Source organism: Erithacus rubecula (assembly GCF_903797595.1).
Source record: "Erithacus rubecula genome assembly, chromosome: 3".
Taxonomy (NCBI): domain Eukaryota; kingdom Metazoa; phylum Chordata; class Aves; order Passeriformes; family Muscicapidae; genus Erithacus; species Erithacus rubecula.
In genome coordinates, this window is record NC_136689.1 from 85,516,931 (window position 1) to 85,533,622 (window position 16,692).

At 43.9% G+C, this 16,692-nt stretch overlaps 1 protein-coding gene across 16 annotated transcripts in view; it reads left to right on the forward strand.

Annotated features, from left to right (window-relative positions):
- LOC306800413 (poly(rC)-binding protein 3-like) overlaps nucleotides 1-16,692 on the forward strand; it is a 492,346-nt gene that overhangs the window by 466,910 nt on the left and 8,744 nt on the right. For 11 of the 16 annotated variants that reach the window (XM_079302498.1, XM_079302513.1, XM_079302499.1 and 8 more), the window contains 2 exons: nucleotides 6,650-6,819; nucleotides 12,530-13,152. In XM_079302498.1, coding sequence (XP_079158624.1) covers nucleotides 6,650-6,819; nucleotides 12,530-12,878 — 519 coding nt within the window. In that variant the 3' untranslated portion in view covers nucleotides 12,879-13,152. Of the gene's footprint in view, nucleotides 1-6,649; nucleotides 6,820-8,072; nucleotides 8,529-12,529; nucleotides 13,153-14,905; nucleotides 16,018-16,692 lie in introns of those variants that run through there. The other 5 variants (XM_079302501.1, XM_079302505.1, XM_079302502.1 and 2 more) reach the window with 3 other exon arrangements.

Sequence of the window (16,692 nt, forward strand, 5' to 3'; positions counted from 1 at the left end):
AGTTTCTCACCCATGAGGTGTGAAATGCCTCAGCTCAACTCTGTCAGTGAAAAGCAAGCACAGATTCACACGATGCTTGGCACAGAAAGATTTTCTGGTTACTCATTGTGTGTCTTGCTGTTGTTGCTGAAGGATCAAAGCAAGGCCAAAATGGGGTTAGGCTTAGGCAGAGCCTGCAGGAGCTCTGAAGCTGGTGAGAGGAGTTCTGATGTTTGCATGGTGTCAAGGTGTGCATTAGAGGAGCAAAGGTTGGTGCTGCCCACCTGAACTCTGTGAGCACCTGTCTGTGTGCACACCCAGGGTTGCAGAGCAGAGGGAAGAACAGGCTCTTGGAGCTGCTTGGGAATTTTGCAGATGCCTTCCCTGGGGTCTCCCAGTGTGACCATGCATACTGATGTCCTGTGTCCCCAGCACAGCTGCACTAGGGCTGCTCTCCAGGCAGCCCAGTGCCAAAAATGTGTTTGTATCAGCAGTGATGTGACCAGCAAGACCAGGGCAGTGAATGTCCCCTGTGCTTGGCTCTGGTGAAGCCACACCTCAAATGCTGTGTTCAGTTTTGGGCCCCACAGTTCAGGAAAGACATCAAGATGCTGGAGCGAGTTCAGAGAAGAGCAATGAAGCTGGTGAAGGGTCTTGTGGAGCACAAGTCCCATGGGGAGCTGCTGATGGAGCTGGGGTTCTTTAGCCTGAAGAGAGGAGACTCGGGAGATCCCTTTGGTCTCTGTAACTACTTGAAAAGAGACTAGCAGGTGGAAGTTCTTCTCTTCCCCAAGTGAATGATAGGAAAAGAGGAAATTATCTCAGGATGTTGCACCAGAGGAGGTTTAGTTTGGATGTTAGGAGAAATGTCATTGGAACAGGCTGCTCAGGGAAGTGTTAGAATCACCATCCCTGAAAGTGTTTAAAAGGACATGTGGAAGTATTCAAATGGACACTGTGGATGTGGCACTTGAGGACTTGCTTTAGGGGTGAAATGATGGTGCCAGGTTAATCATTGGGCTCCATGGCCTTTAAGGTCTTTTACAACCTTAATGATTCAAAGAGAAATGAGGATATGAGAGAAATGAGGCAGTGAGGGAGCAGGGTGGGAAGGCATCAGCACCATCAATCCAGATGCTGTGTGTGGAGGGAGGTCAGGGTGGGAGAGGCAGCAGCAGCTGTGCAGCAAAGCCTGTGTGGGCTTTGCTTTCCCAATAAGCATCTCCTAGTCCCAGTTTTGATGGACAGGCCATCAGTGGCACAGTGATTGTTTATCTGGCTGATGGTGAAGGAAGCTGCAGGCCCTGGCGTGGAACTGCAGTGCAGCCCTGAAGCTGCCCATGGTTTGTCCCCTGCTCCAGCTCCAGGGATCCCCTGTGCTGCACGAGTTCCAGAGCTTTTCTGTCATTTGTGCTTATCTGTGCAAAAGTCCAGCACACATGAGAACACCATGAAACTTGCAAATACCTACATGCTTTGCAGCTACCAGAAAAATCAGTGTGTAGCTACATGTGCTATCTACTTTTACACACTTCTTAAGACCAAGATAATGATAAGCATGCCTCAGTGAGAACATGATAAAGCAAAATCAGATATAGACAGTAAAGAGGAGATGAGAGTTTAGCCTAGTCTACAGCAGATAGATATTGATAGCCTTTTACAAATTACATAGCTTCATATTAAAATAAATTTTCCTCACTCCCTCTGGCATTTAGGCAGTGACAGAAATTTATTTTACTGTTGTTAATAATTTCTGTAACAACATCATGCTGCTTTCTTTATATAGGATGCTGACAATTGCAGTTAACCTGTTGCTCAGTAATAAAGCGGTACTGGAGAATAAAAATATATATATATGTTTTACAGAAAGTTACTTTCCACATGCTAAAAGCTAAGGCTTCCTCTCCAAATAATGAATTCAGAAGATTTGCTTTTCTAGGTTTTTTCACAACTTCTATGTAACTCCAAAAAGAGAACAAAGAGGATACTTCTTCCAGTCCATCTCAGAAGTCACCTTGGTCCTTATCTAGTATCTCTTTTTGCTCATCAAAGCCTCTTACAGGGACATTTGGTTGCCTTTCTTTCCTTGCTGGGATCTTGTCTGTCCTTCCACTGCTGCCAAAGTTACACAATGTGTGTTTCACCTAAATCCCAGAATAAAGTGGCATAAACAGATCCTTAAAAGAGCCTTAAAAGAAAGAAGAGATGGTAGCTTTATGTGCAGATAACAGATGTCTTAAGATTTCTTAAGTCAATACCCCAAAACATCCATTGAGAGTAAATGAACAAACCAATAATTTAAAAATCTGTCTCTTAAAAATCAGGCATATTTTGCATATGTGTGGGAGAGGCAGTCAGGGACAAGCAACAAGAAAGCAACTCACCCCACAGAAAGCACCAAGAACATTTTAAGGCAGCTGTAAATCTCATCACTACTCCATAGAAACAGAAGTGTCCGTCCATCCAAGATGGATATGGCAGACTTGAAGAACTGCCTTTATTTTCCTATGGTACCTTAAATATTTCCCTGTCAATGAGTGGGACCCACATGAGCAAAATATTCTCAGAGCAGCCCACATTTTCCCAGTTTTCTATATGGCTTGTTGCAAAGTCTGTGCAAGTATTGTGGTGCACTTTTTGCATTGTTGTGGCAAGGAAATTTCTTAACATCATTATTGTTTTGTTCTTAAGAGATACAGAATATTTAAGCATCTTTTTCCAGGCCCTGTTGCAAGTTTGTAAAGAACTATAATCTGCCTCAGGAGATAGTTCCCCTGTAGAGTACTCTGCCCCAGACCTTCTAGTTAAAAAACACAAAACAGATCAACCCAAACCTGAAACTAAGAGTTCCAGCCTGTATCTTTCTGAAAAGAGATTGAAGAGACTCATTCATGATGAGCACCTGCTTGCTCAGCTGATGCAGAGGCTGCACCAAAGCAAATGAACTTGCTGTGTGTTGGCAGCAGGGAACCAGGGGGAGCCATGAGTGCCTGTGGACAGGTGTGGTCAACCCCTCTGCTTCTAACAGCAGACACCAAGCTGCAGGGGATAATTCTTGGCTCTTTTTACAAGCACTGCACTATAAGAAAAGAAATTGGATTCTTTTTTACCAGTGTTTAAAATCTCCATGCAATTTCCTGTGGCAGTCAATGTCAGTGCTATAGCATTATAGGAAAATAAATAAATAAATAAAAATCTTTTCTATTTAGCATTGTGGGAAAGATTAAAAAAATGGAAGAGAAGTACCTGAACCAGAGATGCCATATAGATGCCATAGCATATTGGGATAAACTATTGGCATCAGTAATTTTGAGGTGGAAGGAATTATAGGAGAACTTCAAATCCCACCCTTTAAGAATCCAGACTCCTGACTTAGTCCTGTTTCCATCCATGCCAGCAGAACTTTATTGGAGAACAGAGTAAAGCAAGAAAAAGGCAAAAAGCAGAACATGTGTTTTAGGGTTGGTTTGTTTCGAGGGGTTGTTTTTTGGCACAAGGAGAAATGAGTTGTGTTGAGGCTGGGGAAGACAGACACAGGTGGTGTAGAGAACCATTTTGTAGGGAACCATTTTTACCTGGTGCTCACAGATCAAGGAGTGTACACCAGCTGAAATTTTGGGATGTACAAACATATGGTGATACTTACAACACATCAGCAGGTTCTGCGAGTCACTGCCTTCAGAAAGAAATTGTCACACAGATGGACTATGGAGCATAAAGGCAGAGACAGCAGCTACTATAGCAGCTACAGAGGTGGTCTGTAAGCCTTAGGAGGGAACTTGAAATGCCAGTGGAAACTATTTTATACCTCACACTGGTTTTATCTTTGTTTTTCTTGTACTTCTAAAGGTGGGCTACTGCCACAGTCAGAGACAGACTACTGGGCTTGATGCACATCTGATGTGAGCTCTTCCCACCAAGTCATGAGAGAGTCAAAATATATATGCATATACATTTACATACGGTGTGTGTATGTACATATGTATGTGTATATTACAGATACCAATAATACAGGTATTCAAAGAATCACAGAGTGGGTCAGGTTGCAGGGACCACAGTGGGTTGAGGTTGTCTGGTCCAACCTCGCTGCTCCAGCAGGGTCATCTTAGAGCACATGGCACAGGATTGTGTCCAGGTGGTTCATGAATATCTTCAGTGAGGGAGACTCCACAACCACTCTGGACAACCTGTCCCAGTTCTTGGTCACCCACACAGTGAAAAGGTTCTTCTTCACATCCATGTGGAACTTTCTGTACATCAGTTTTTGTCCATTAATTGCCTCTTGTCCAATTGCTCAGCACCACTGAGCAGAGCCTGGATCCACCCTCTTGGCACCTTCCCTTCAGATCCTGACATTTATGAGGTCCCCTCTCAGTTGTCTCTTCTCAAGGCTGGACAGGTCAAGTTCCCTCAGCCTTTCCTCATAAGAGAGATGCTTCAGTCCTTTACTCATTTTTGTGGCCCTGCACTGGACCTGCTCCAGGAGCTCTGTGCATCTCTTGCCCTGACTAGCCCAGAACTGGACACAGCACTCCAGATGTGCCTCACCAGAGCTGAGTTGAGGGACAGGATGACTTCACTTGATCTGGGAGCAGTGTTTTTTATTCCTAATGCTCCCCAGGATCTTCTTGTCCTTCTTGGCCCCAAGGGTACTCTGCTGGTCCATGGACAGCATGTCCAAGACCTCCAGGTCCTCCACAGAGCTGCTTTCCAGCAGGTCAGCCCCCACATTTGTTGAATTTCAGAAGGTTCTTCTCTGCCCATTTCTCCACCCTGTTGAGGTCCCTCTGAGGGGCTGAAGAGCCCTCTGGGGTACCAGCCACTCCTCTCAGCTTTTTGCTATCAGAGAACTTGCTGAGGAGGCTCTTCCCCTTCATCTGAGTCACTGATGAACAAGTTAAACAGTACTGGGCTCAGTTCTGAACCCCGGGGGACACCACACATGACAGGTCTCCTGAGCTTTGTGCCACTGATTATAATATTTTAGTAGTAAGTATAGTATTAGACTACAGTGTATAGTAGGCTTGGTATAGTCTGTGGCAGGTCTGGCTCCTCTCCCAAATGGGCCAATGGTGTTTGGATGCAGTTTCCATCTGATTCCATCTCAGAGCAAGGCATCTCAGGCAGGTGTCTTTATGTAAAACCAAATATCCCTTTAACTTCTTCAAGAGCACATCAGCTCTTGAATATTCAGATACTGCTCAAATTTCAGTGTAAGTAACATGTAATGAGAAAGGCACTCCAGAGAGAGCCCAAGCCCCCAGCACTACTATCCTTCCTGCATGGCAGATGGAGTTGTGTGTTCTGCATGAGCCATGGGCGATGTCACAGCTTGCAGAGGGTGTCCAAACATTCTGTCTGCCCACAGGTAGCCAGTGCAGGCACATTGGTGCACACACAGACAGCCAGAGGCTTCCTGGTGAAGCTCACACCAGCCCTCTGCACTGGCACGTGTAGTGACACACTGAGGGATCCTTGGGATAAAGGACAGGGAGCTCAGCAAGGCACTCCTGTTGTAACAGGATGGGAAATCCTGTGTGTTTCCTGCCAACCCATTTTCCCCCCTTGTGGTTGCTCCTCTTGTGCTTGTCACAACTTGGTCTTTGTTTCAGCTACCTGGGTATCCACTTTGGCTTTCTGTTTGTCCCTGAGTGTGAAGCAAGGATTGCGTTTGGAGGTTTTTTCTTTTGATAAAATGTCTGGACAACATGAATCTGTTTCTGGCCAGTTACTCCAAGTACTACACTACCTCAAAGGGTAACACAAAGGTCAGGGCCTGAAGCAGCAGGAAGAGTGGGAGAGGAAGGGCAGTTTCCACATCTTGGCATATCCTAGTGCAAAACTGGCAACATTATCCCAGCATCAACAGACCTTTCTATTTTCTACTCATTCTGGCCATGGCTGAGATTCTCAGCACCCATCCTTCCTTAACACAGAACAGAACTCCCCTCATCACCCTTAAAGAAACCAAAATCTCTCAGTCTCAGTTGCTGGCTCTATGCCCACTTGCTCCTGGGGACTCCCCATGCTGGATGAGCAACACCCTGGGACACACATGCATACCCATCTACAGGTCAGGCTCAGTCCTATTCACAAAACAAGAGTTCTGGTAAGTTTCTGTAAAGGAAGGCAGAAAAAATTTCAGTCTCTTCCTATGCCTGCTTCTGCCTGCAGTCAAAGAGCTGTAAATCCCACTGACTTTAATGCACAGTACCTAGCCAAGCAAGAACCACGTGTAGCCAGGGAGGTGTAGGGCTGTCAGTGCCATGGAAAGGTGCAAAGCCACAGGCAGCAGCTGTGGATGGTCAGCCTGACTTCCAGCTGCTGCTCTTGGCTTGCTGCTGCCACCAGCAAGTCAGGCAGGGCTGTGGTTTGGTTTTCTCAACATCACAGCACACTGGCATTTTCTGCCATGGGAGACAGTGAAATAGTCTTGAAATACCAGAAATAAGATACTGACTTAACCATGTAGCAGCAAAACTGGATCTAGAAGCATATAACCATAGAGCCAATAGACTGCACTAGTGATTCCTTCCAAACAGCAGAGCAAAATTCTTTTTGTTTTGCTACTGAGCTGCTCATAACCATGTTTTTAGCAATACTACAGATTGCAGTTAAGTGGTTTTTGCTTGTGTCTGTGGCACTAATCTCAGTCTTTGTCCCGCTCCAGTTAATAGGCTGCATTATTGGCAGACAAGGCAGTAAGATAAATGAAATCAGGCAGATGTCAGGAGCGCAGATCAAGATTGCTAATGCCACAGAAGGCTCGGCAGAACGACAAGTTACAATCACAGGATCCCCTGCAAACATCAGCTTAGCACAGTACCTCATTAATGCAAGGTAAGTTGGCTTTGTAAGTGATCATGCTTCTGCAAGATTGCTCTGTCTGCTCTCCAGCAAATGTCTGTCCTGGGTAGATCCAGAAAGTTGCTTTGCAGTGTCCATTTTGCATAGTATTACTCAATTCCTAATGGTTTGTAAAGCCTTTATTGTTAGAACCTGTGTTTGCTGTTGATTTATATGGAAAGGAGCTTAATCCAGTGCGATTCCGGGTACATGCTGAATGACAAAAGCTGCAAAATCTGAATACTCATATTAGCATCTACCTAAAATATCGGTGGATAAATTAAATGAAATGACAATCACAAATTGTTTAGAGGAAAATACTTCTCACAGACCCATGTTACTGTCCTGAATGGCAAATATAGTGAAACAGATTGCAAAATAAATTTAATTTACCAAGTGGAAATTGTCACTCAGAGTTGATAAACTGACATTAGGTTGCTGAAGAGGCACAGTATTTACTTCTTGAGACAGCACCACAAATCTGTAAGAAGCATTCCCTAATGAGATGGGATGAAACTACCCGCTTCTCCACTTCCTGAATTAATGAAAGCACTGGCTGCTTAGCTAACTAAGCCATGGTGATGGCTTAGTTCTCTTAACTGATTTTATATGATTACTTAGGAAAACATTAAAATTGATCCCACTTTTATTTGCAATTATATGAGAAGAAAGTGCAGTGGATATGGTGCTGTCTTATAGATCTACTTGTAAATGCTGGATTGAGGCAAATACATGGTGGGGGAGGGGGAGTAGCTGTGTATTTGTGGTGCTTTTTTCTTTTATTTCCCCCCCCCCCCCCCCAACAAAAATACTGTGATATGAATGAAGCTTTGTGTTTAACTATGTTTGCTGTTAAGGTAGTACAAAGTATGTGATTTCTGTGGGAGCTGCAGTCACAGCAGGTCTGCGCTTCCTGTGGTCCAGCCTCCTCTCCATCCCAGTTTTGTAGAGCAACACTGCAATGGTTGGAGTGGAGGAATGGGATGTGTGTGCAGCTCTGTGTTACAGCAGACAAAAATACTGCTTTTTATAATTTAGTCTGAAAGCAGCTTCCTAGGGAAAGATATATATAGGGGTGGCACTGTGAAAACTAAGATAAACCATTTCCAGAGTCTTAAAGCAACCTGCAGCTCTTTTGATTTATATTCTTTGTAGCAAATATAAGTCACTTCCGTAAGCCCTGTAATCAAATAAAAATGTGTTCCCTCCTTTAACCCTTAAGGATATGTTCTTCTCTTGGTGTTCAGGGATTCCCCACACATCGAGACGAGAATAGACCCCTTCATTTTTAGTTGCACAAACACCACATGGCATGCATCTGGATCTCGGAAGATAACAATTTAGGATCTTGAAGACAGCTAAAGCATGCAAATAAAATAATGCACTTATTAATGGAGTTGCAGTGAGCTGCTCACCAGAGACAGAAACTCTAGTGAACAAAACTGTTTGACTCACTTTAGAAAAATCTGTGAACTCTCACACTTCTGTTGATTCCTGTTTAATGTTTCTTGTGGTGGAATGGGATCTATATGAGGTCTTCTTTTAACATACTTTGGCAAAGAAGAGAACTCCTCAGCAGTCATATACCACGGATCTCTATCTATACCCTGTAAAACCAGAAACAAAGTATTTTGTTCCTGTTAAATTTCTAGATAGAAGTCATTTGTTAACCATCATCTACAATAAACCATCATATATTATTATGTGCCATGTGTTGGAACTGTATTTAGATGAAGTGACTTCATTTGTAAATGAAGACTCTTAAAGTAATGTGTAATAAATTAAGTTGTAAGGTAACATAGGCAATTAAGGTGGCTTTTTCATTTTAAAAAGTGACACTGTTCCAGATGTCTCCTTTCACACGAGACACTGCTGTGCAGCCAGGTGCCACCACAGCAGCAGTGCGAGCTCAGTCGCACTGGAGGAAGACTGAGAAGCCGTGAGGCAGGTGGGAGGTTTGCTCTAGTGAGGGTTAGCTGCTGGGGCAGGACAGAGGTGCAGAGCCAGGCTGCTGCTGCTGCTGCTGCCTCTGTGTGCTGGGAGCCACCTCCTAAACCTGCCACAAGTCATGCTGTCTCGTTTAAAGACAGTGGCATAAAACAGCTTTGGGGAAGAGATGAGTACAGCACCTAGACTGCCCAAAGTGTGGTCTGATATGTGAAAATAATAATTACAAGAAATGACAGCCATACAAGCATTCAGCATAAGGTAGATCTTTTTCTCCCCTACAAGATCTGTTGTTCCCAGAAGTTGGTTTCCAGGGCCAGTATTTCTGCATAAACTAATGTCTTTCAGCAACATAAGATGTAAAAATCCAAAATTATCTAACCTGAAACATACTGCGTGTATCTTTAAGCTATCCTCCAACCAAAGTTGTTATCTATAGAATAATTTATCAGCTTGCTTTAAGAATTTTATTGCAATCTGGTGTTGGATATGTACATAGTATATTCTAAATTACAGATATATATAAATATATTGATATAATATCAAGACAGAGATTTAAATCTTTCTAAAGTATTGGTTTGATTCTGTATTGCTTACCCGAGCGCTGGCCTCTGTACTAATAGAGTGTGTCTTAGCTTGTTTGCAGTAGAAATGTCTTTTTTCCTGTAAAGCCTTCTGCCTCTTTAACTGGTCTCCACTGTAGTAACTAGATTTTCATTACCCAATTTCATCTTCTTGCTTTTATTAAGATTGAACTGCAGTTTAGTTTTCCTGTGTAATATCTGACTTTGGATTATAAATTAACTTAGCCAGCAGCACTTGCTCCTTGTTGAAGGGCAGTTGTCTGAAGGTATTTTTTTATGAGAGGTTCATTTGCAGACCCAACAGGACTACCAAAGCCCCACCTGCCCTCTTCTCTTCACCAGTTTCAGGTGATGCAGGATGTGGCCTTCAGTGTACGTATTCAGAAGGTGCAGGCCTGCAAAGGGACAGTGTAAAATGGTTACTGTGAAATTTTGTAAGAAGGCTGCCTTACCCACAATGTTGTTGCATCCACAGTTGGTTTGGGAAACTGCCACTCCCATGGGACAGCTGATAGCTAATCTCACTTTATGTGTTGCCACCAGTAATAAAGGGGAAACAGGGCCAATTACTGCTGCAGTTGTAGCTGTGAGAGTAAATCAGAGAGGGAGTTGGAATGGCTGCTGCCAACACCAGCATTTTGGCCTGTGGGATCTGTTCTCTGTGCTGGTGCAGGAAGAAGCTTAAGCTCAAACAACAGCCCCCCCACCCTTCCCATATCAATAAGGATTTTTTTGTTTTTGTTAAATGCACAGTAGACAGATTTGGAATCACTGAAACACTGAGTCCTGCACTATCTTTTTATGGGCCTCCCTCCTTGAATAATACTGAGTAGTACTGAAAAATCCAACTATATAAACTGAGTTTTTCAAAACATACTAAGGTATCACATGTAGCTCCTACACCCCCAAGCCGAGGATGTACAGTGGAGTTGGGAGTCTCTGATTCATAAACCCCTCTGTGTAAGTAGATGGCGAGTGGCATGGCCAAAAGCACAAGGGTGCACTTCTGTCTGCTTAGAAAAGCTAGGAGTTGCTCATTCATGGGGAGCAGATAAAGATTTTGGGGTAGGAAAATTAAATAAAAAAAAAAATCAAAACTTCACCTCCCTCAAAGGAGTCTGAATTTCATGCACTCATCCTCCTTCCCTCCCAGCTCCTCACATAAGATGCACTCCTTCCAGCTTCCCAGCAGCAAAAGCTACTGAGGTGTTTATGCTCCAAGAGCCCTCTTCTCTCTGTGAAGAAGAGAGGAGCTCGGTGCTCAAGCATCTCCCTCTTCCCCAGCCTCCTCTCCCCAGCTCAGACCCGTTTCAGGTGTCCTTCAGACTCACCATCAGCAGCAGTGCTTTGGGAAGCTCTAGTCCAGTGCCCCATTCCCTACATAGCACTGGTTGATCCTTCATCCTTGCATGAAGCAGGCAGTGCACTGGTCATTGCCTTTCTCTGTTACTCTCAAAACTGTGTCTAAGGTGAGAAGGAGAGAGCTTTTCCAAGCCCTGTGTGGGTGACCATGTTTCCTTCTCAGCCTGCAGCCTGGCTACAGCTGCTCTCCCAGTCCCCAACAGGGACCAGCACAAACCCTGTGCTGGGGAGCCCTCCTGGGCCTGATGGGGTGTGGAGGGAAAGCACCAAGTCCTCTGCATGGCCAGCCAGCAGCTTGCTGGCACTTCAGTCTGGAATCAAGGAGTTGCTAGAGCTCCTCAGCTCACCTTAGGGGAAAGCCCAGGAGCCTGACAAATTAGTAATTGCCAGAAAGACAACCCCAAACTTACTGGGAATACACATAAAACTGCAGCTAGCTAAGGTTTTCCAACCCATAGTCCTATTTCTATGCTAGGCTGCCATAGCTCCCAGCTGGTCACCTGCAAAGAGCATCCTGAAATTAGTATTTGTGTTATTTGCCAACCCAAAAGCCAGTGCACAAGATGCAACAAGCAAATGGGCAAAGGGAGGATTTTGTATGCCCAAAAATCATACACAGCACACAAAGAAATCAGTGTGTCCTTGGAATTACTGTATTTTAATGTCTGAAAATGTACAGAAAAGCAGGAGTATGTGGGCCAAACTCATCTCGCCTGCTGATGATGGAGTTAGATTAAATGAAGGTGGTTTATTCCTACACCCTCCCAAGAGCCCATCACTGCCTGGGCTCAGAGGTCGGGTCAGTCCCAATGTTCCTGGTGCTGGTGGGGTCTGTCTGAGGATGTCTGTTGTATCCATGTAGTACCTTGTCTGTCAGCTGGAAAGCTTTGTCATGTTCACTGTAACCACTGTGCAAGCTCAGGAAGGATACCACTGCTGTGCAAGCCGGGGTGTTCTTCAGTGTTCCTTTTTACTAATTTACTTATAATTAGATTGCATAAATATTTTGTTGTGATATTAAAAAAAAGGTCTGGGGAAAGTACAAACCAAAGTGAACACACTGGCTAATCTGGTTTGTTTTATATGAAAAATGCACATTGACCTCACAGTGAATGAAATGAAAAACTAACTCACTTAAAAAACAAAGAAACCAAAACAGCCAAAACTTTATGCCTTAAATGAAAGCAGCAAATTGTTGCTCAGTCTCCTCTCATCCTAGCAAAATGACAAAGGATATTATTTATGTCACAAAACTGACAAATTGAAAAAAATGACCAAAACCCCCCGCGTCCCCCTTTCAGAAATATCCTAATTTTGAAAAGCAAAATTCACCATATCAGTGCTGGGGAGTAAACTTCATAGTTATTTTAAGTTTTCTTTTTTGTTTCGTTTTTTCCATCTTTTTGCCATTACCTGCATTCCTTAGATTTCCTTTTTTTTCATATGTAAAATAAACTAGCAACACCCCCATACCCTCTTCCTTTTTCTTTTTTTTTCTGTTCTGAAAGAACTTTAGAGTCTCAGTAATGTTTTCCCCATCAAATCATGGAAAACCCTTTTGTTATTTCTCTTCTTTAACACATAACATGTTCCTCCTTTGACCCTCATTTTCCCTTTTTTTCTCTCTCTCCCCCTCCTCCCTCCCACTCGTCTGTCCCCCTCGTCCACCGATCTAATCCTGGATTCTGCCCTTTCGTGGTTGCTGTCCTTCCCTCCCTCCGTCCCTCCCTCCTCCTCCTCCTCCTCCCGGTCCCACCGCCCTGGCTGAACCCTCCCAACCTGTTTGTTCCTCTTCCTCTCTTCGTTTGCAGCTTAGAGATGGCTAAAGTCAGCACCCAGACCGCTTCCGTCACGACCCCTGTTGACCTCAACATGAACCTCTCTCAGTCTGCCACCCCTACCTCCACCCCCACCTCCATGGCCGTGCTGGCGGCCGCCTCCGCCGCTACCGTCAGTACCCCCCCTCCCCTACCAACTCTGCCAACCACCCACTATGCCGTTCCTGTCTCCAGTCTGCTTGGCATGAAAACTGTCCCACTCCTGGCACTAAATGCCGCGGCCGCCGCGGGGGCCACGGGGAGTTTGTCCGCTTACACTGCCAAAATTCCTTCGACGAGCGGGGTTAAGAAATCTGACCGCCAGAAGTTTGCTCCATATTGAAGGGATGAGACACAATGCAAGCTTTGCCAGCTCTGCCAAGAGTCTGTGGTAGATCCTAGTTATCAAGGAAACAATACGGCATCTTTTATTTTCTGTTCAATTGCTAGTATTAACTGTTTCCGACTCAAGTCGTCTTCCGCTCTCCATAACACCTAACACCAGGCACCACCTGCCAACTAGTTCCAACAGCCAGCAGTGCCAGCCTGGCCTCTTTGTCCCGGACACGGGCTGGGCCAGGGCACACCCTCGGCAGCCCCACGGCAAGGCAGGGCTGCCCCCAAGCCCAGCAGGGGAGATGCAATGAAGAGCAAAACACCAGTGAGGCAAAATGGTGATAGCCAGGTCCTGCTCCAGCAAAGCTGCCCGGCATAAAAATACACTTAGATCCATTTGCAGGGATCCCTCCAACTGCAGAATAATTCCTTAGGGCAAACTGGCATCTTAGGTGTATTTTTTCTGTTGCTAGAATGTGCAAATCCAGCACTTTTCATGATCACCGGTGCCCCTGTAATGCCCTGTGAAGTGCTGCTGGCCCTCTCAGTCATTCTGCTGCTCCCAAAAGTCTGAACACCCCATCTCCCTGTCCCAAAATCTGCCTGTGAGCAGGAGATGGAGGTTCGGAGGTACTGACTTCAGGTACTTCTGCATCCAATTAATCCTTCTAGTCTGAGTAAAACTGCTAAATTAAAATGACTGTAAAACAGTAAGGAGAAAACATCAGGTGCCTGTGCCTTTCCATGTGATTCTTTTAAAGGGTGCAACCATTTTTCTCTGCTTTGGAAAAACATAATTTCAAGAACTCTGCTTAAGGGAGGGAGGGAGAGACAGAGAGAGTGCAGGCTCCTCCTTTAGCACTCAGATGTTTTACATATACTGACACTACTTACTGACAAAGTACTTAAGTGCTTCAGAGCAAGTACAAATCTGATGTCATCACTATCTGATATTTCCTCTCGTGTAGGTTTTATTCAGCCAAAATGACCATTTTTCGTTAGGTTTCTGTACAAAATACATCCCTGTTTAACTCGCCACTTATCATGCAGTCAGGTTGTATGGCAATCATGAGTAGCATGCAGCATTTTAGAGGTCATTCAAAGGCTGCTGCCTGGACAGATCCCATCCCTTTACCAAGCACTTCAGGATGTTCAGATTAACTAAAATGAGACAGGTAATGTTGGCCAAAGCCAAGAGAGCTGGGGAATGGAGTGGCTGGTTGCCAGCTGTTGGAACTAGTTCTTAACTGCATTTTATGTTTGTCCATCCACCTTCTTTTTAATTTCTGTTGCATAACTCAGTAATGCAATATTGTTTTCCTCACCACTTCCAAATCCAGAGTCCCATTAGCCTGCCATGTTCATCCACTCTGCACTCCTTGGACACAAAGCTTTAACAATTGAACTGTATTCAGTGCATTTTAATATAAACTAAAAACACAATGCAAATGCAATACTTTTTAAAACATGGTATTTCAAAGTGTGTTATTGTATAGGGCTAAGTACTATCTCAGTATTTTGTGTCATTTCTGTATTCTGTGGGCTTTTCTTCACCTTAGCACCTTTGCACTAAATTTTGTCACTGTAACCATATGTAGAACTGCCATTGTTACAATTTGCACTTATCCAAATGGGGTTTTTGGTTGTTTTGTTGGGGGTTTTTTGGTTTTGTGGTTTTGGTTTTTTTTGTTTGTGGCTTCCTTTTTTCTTTTCTTTTTTTCTTTTTTTTTTTTTTTTTGTTGCATATAATGAAGGAAAAACCGGGAATAATGTCAAGGTACCACAGCCATTATTTAAAAGCTCTAGAAATCTGCTGTAAAATTTTTCTGGACTATTGTAACTGTTTCAGTAATTGACATTTAAGAAAAAAAAAATCACCAACCTATGTGTGAGAAAACTTGCCTACACTGAAATGCTGTTCTATGCTGGTTGTACTCAAGTGGTATTTTTTTAATAGTGAGAAGATTTTTTTTTTCTTTTTTTGCCTTTTTTTTTTTTCTTTTTTTTTTCCTCGTTTTTGTTCCTACGTTTTAGGCTGTCTTCAGAAGTTACTGGCCTGGGGGCTCTGTAATGTATCTCATCATGCCCTAGTGCATTAGCCACCAGACAGGACTTTTCCAAAGCCCCATGAGACAATGCTTTCTATGGACTAATCTACAGAGGAGTTTCTGCCATTTCTAACTTTCTTATTATTCTGAGACATCAAAAGAAAACACTTACTTTACTCTTTAAGCAACTGTGCTTCCTAACTCTTGTGTTGCTTTCATTACTGTTCCAGTTTTAACACTGTTGTGGCTCATAACATAAGGCAAAGACAAGTTATTTTTGGGGGTTAATTTTCATTGATGTTCATGCTTTGGCTAATCTGTATAAAAGCATGGGCCGTTAGTGTTCTAAACCACTGTATTCAGCTAGAGACTCGACAGTAAGTTACATGAGACGTTTTTATAAATAAATTTTTTTCCTGATTAAAAGACAAAAAAAGACGTGGTAGCTTTGTGCATACAACTGTTGTGTTGTTTAAACTTTGTTCTTTGTAACCGAGTTGCTAACTTGTCATTGAAGAAGCACTATTTTATGGATTGTCAAACTAAAATCACAGACAAATTGCTTGTTTTCAATTAATGATTAAAGGTTTCATATCATCATGCTTAAGGTCCCAGTGCTCATTGGGAAAGTGTAACATCTGTGCAAGACTGGAAACCTTAGTAAGGGATTGTCAGGGATGATGAGTCTGTTCAGGATTAGTGGGAGCCAGATTGTGCAGTTAGTAGATAGAGTAAGCAGTATTTCTACAAGACTTGATTTGGTTTTTAACAAAGCTGTTTGTTGAGAACTCATACTGCATAGAAAAAGACAAATTTGGCTTTATGTAACAAGCAGCCACTGATTTGTATCTCTGGTCTTTCCCCAGACTGATCTATAGATCAGATACTGGGGAGACAAAAACAGGAATGAAAGAATGAATTTGGATGCTGAGTACTGTATTGCTAAGGCCCTTCATACCTCCCCATTCCCAGCAGCACTGCCCAGTGGCAAGGCTTCTAGTCAGCACCCTCCATCCTGCCAGGAGCCAGCCCAGCAGCGGGGAGGAGCACAGAATGTGCAGCAGGAGGGGGAAGGGAGAGCTCTGCAGGCCCAGGAGCTGCCTCGAGTTCTCTCCTCACATACAAGCAAAGAAAGGGGCTGGCCCTGAGCTGCTGCTGCATTACAGCCTCCCTGGCCGTGCTCTGGCCACCTCTCCTCTTAGGGCACTGGCAGTACTGTCACACCTGCTGCTCTGGCCTCATGAGAAAGCAGCTTTTTGGCAATGCAGGAGTTGCATCCTTAATGACACAAAACCGACTGTACAACCTCCATCTCCCCACTCTGTTAAAGCTCTCTGCCTGGCTTCAGGGACTTAGCTTGGGGTTCTGCTTCCCCTCCCTGCCCCTGCTGAGCTTTTGGGGCATACCACCATTATCCTCTGTGGTCTCCAGGATACACAAAGCTCTCCAGTCTGAGTCTGGAACTAGGACATGACCAGGATGTGCATGCAGACTTGGAGACCTGTAGAAATCAAACAGCTTTCTCAATACAGATGCAGCCACAAAGCAACCCCTGATGATGAAGGGTGCCAAGGGGCATTATAGAACAGCTCACTGCACCCCAGCACCCAGGAGGCCTTACCCAATGTTTACAATTAGCTACTCCAACCCTTAGAAAAACTATAGGCTGTAATACTAATTTGATAAAATTCTGTGTTATTATTACTTAAAATATATTTTTATTACTTAAAATGTATTTAACCTCTCATTCTTGAAAGGAGAGATGAAGCTGCT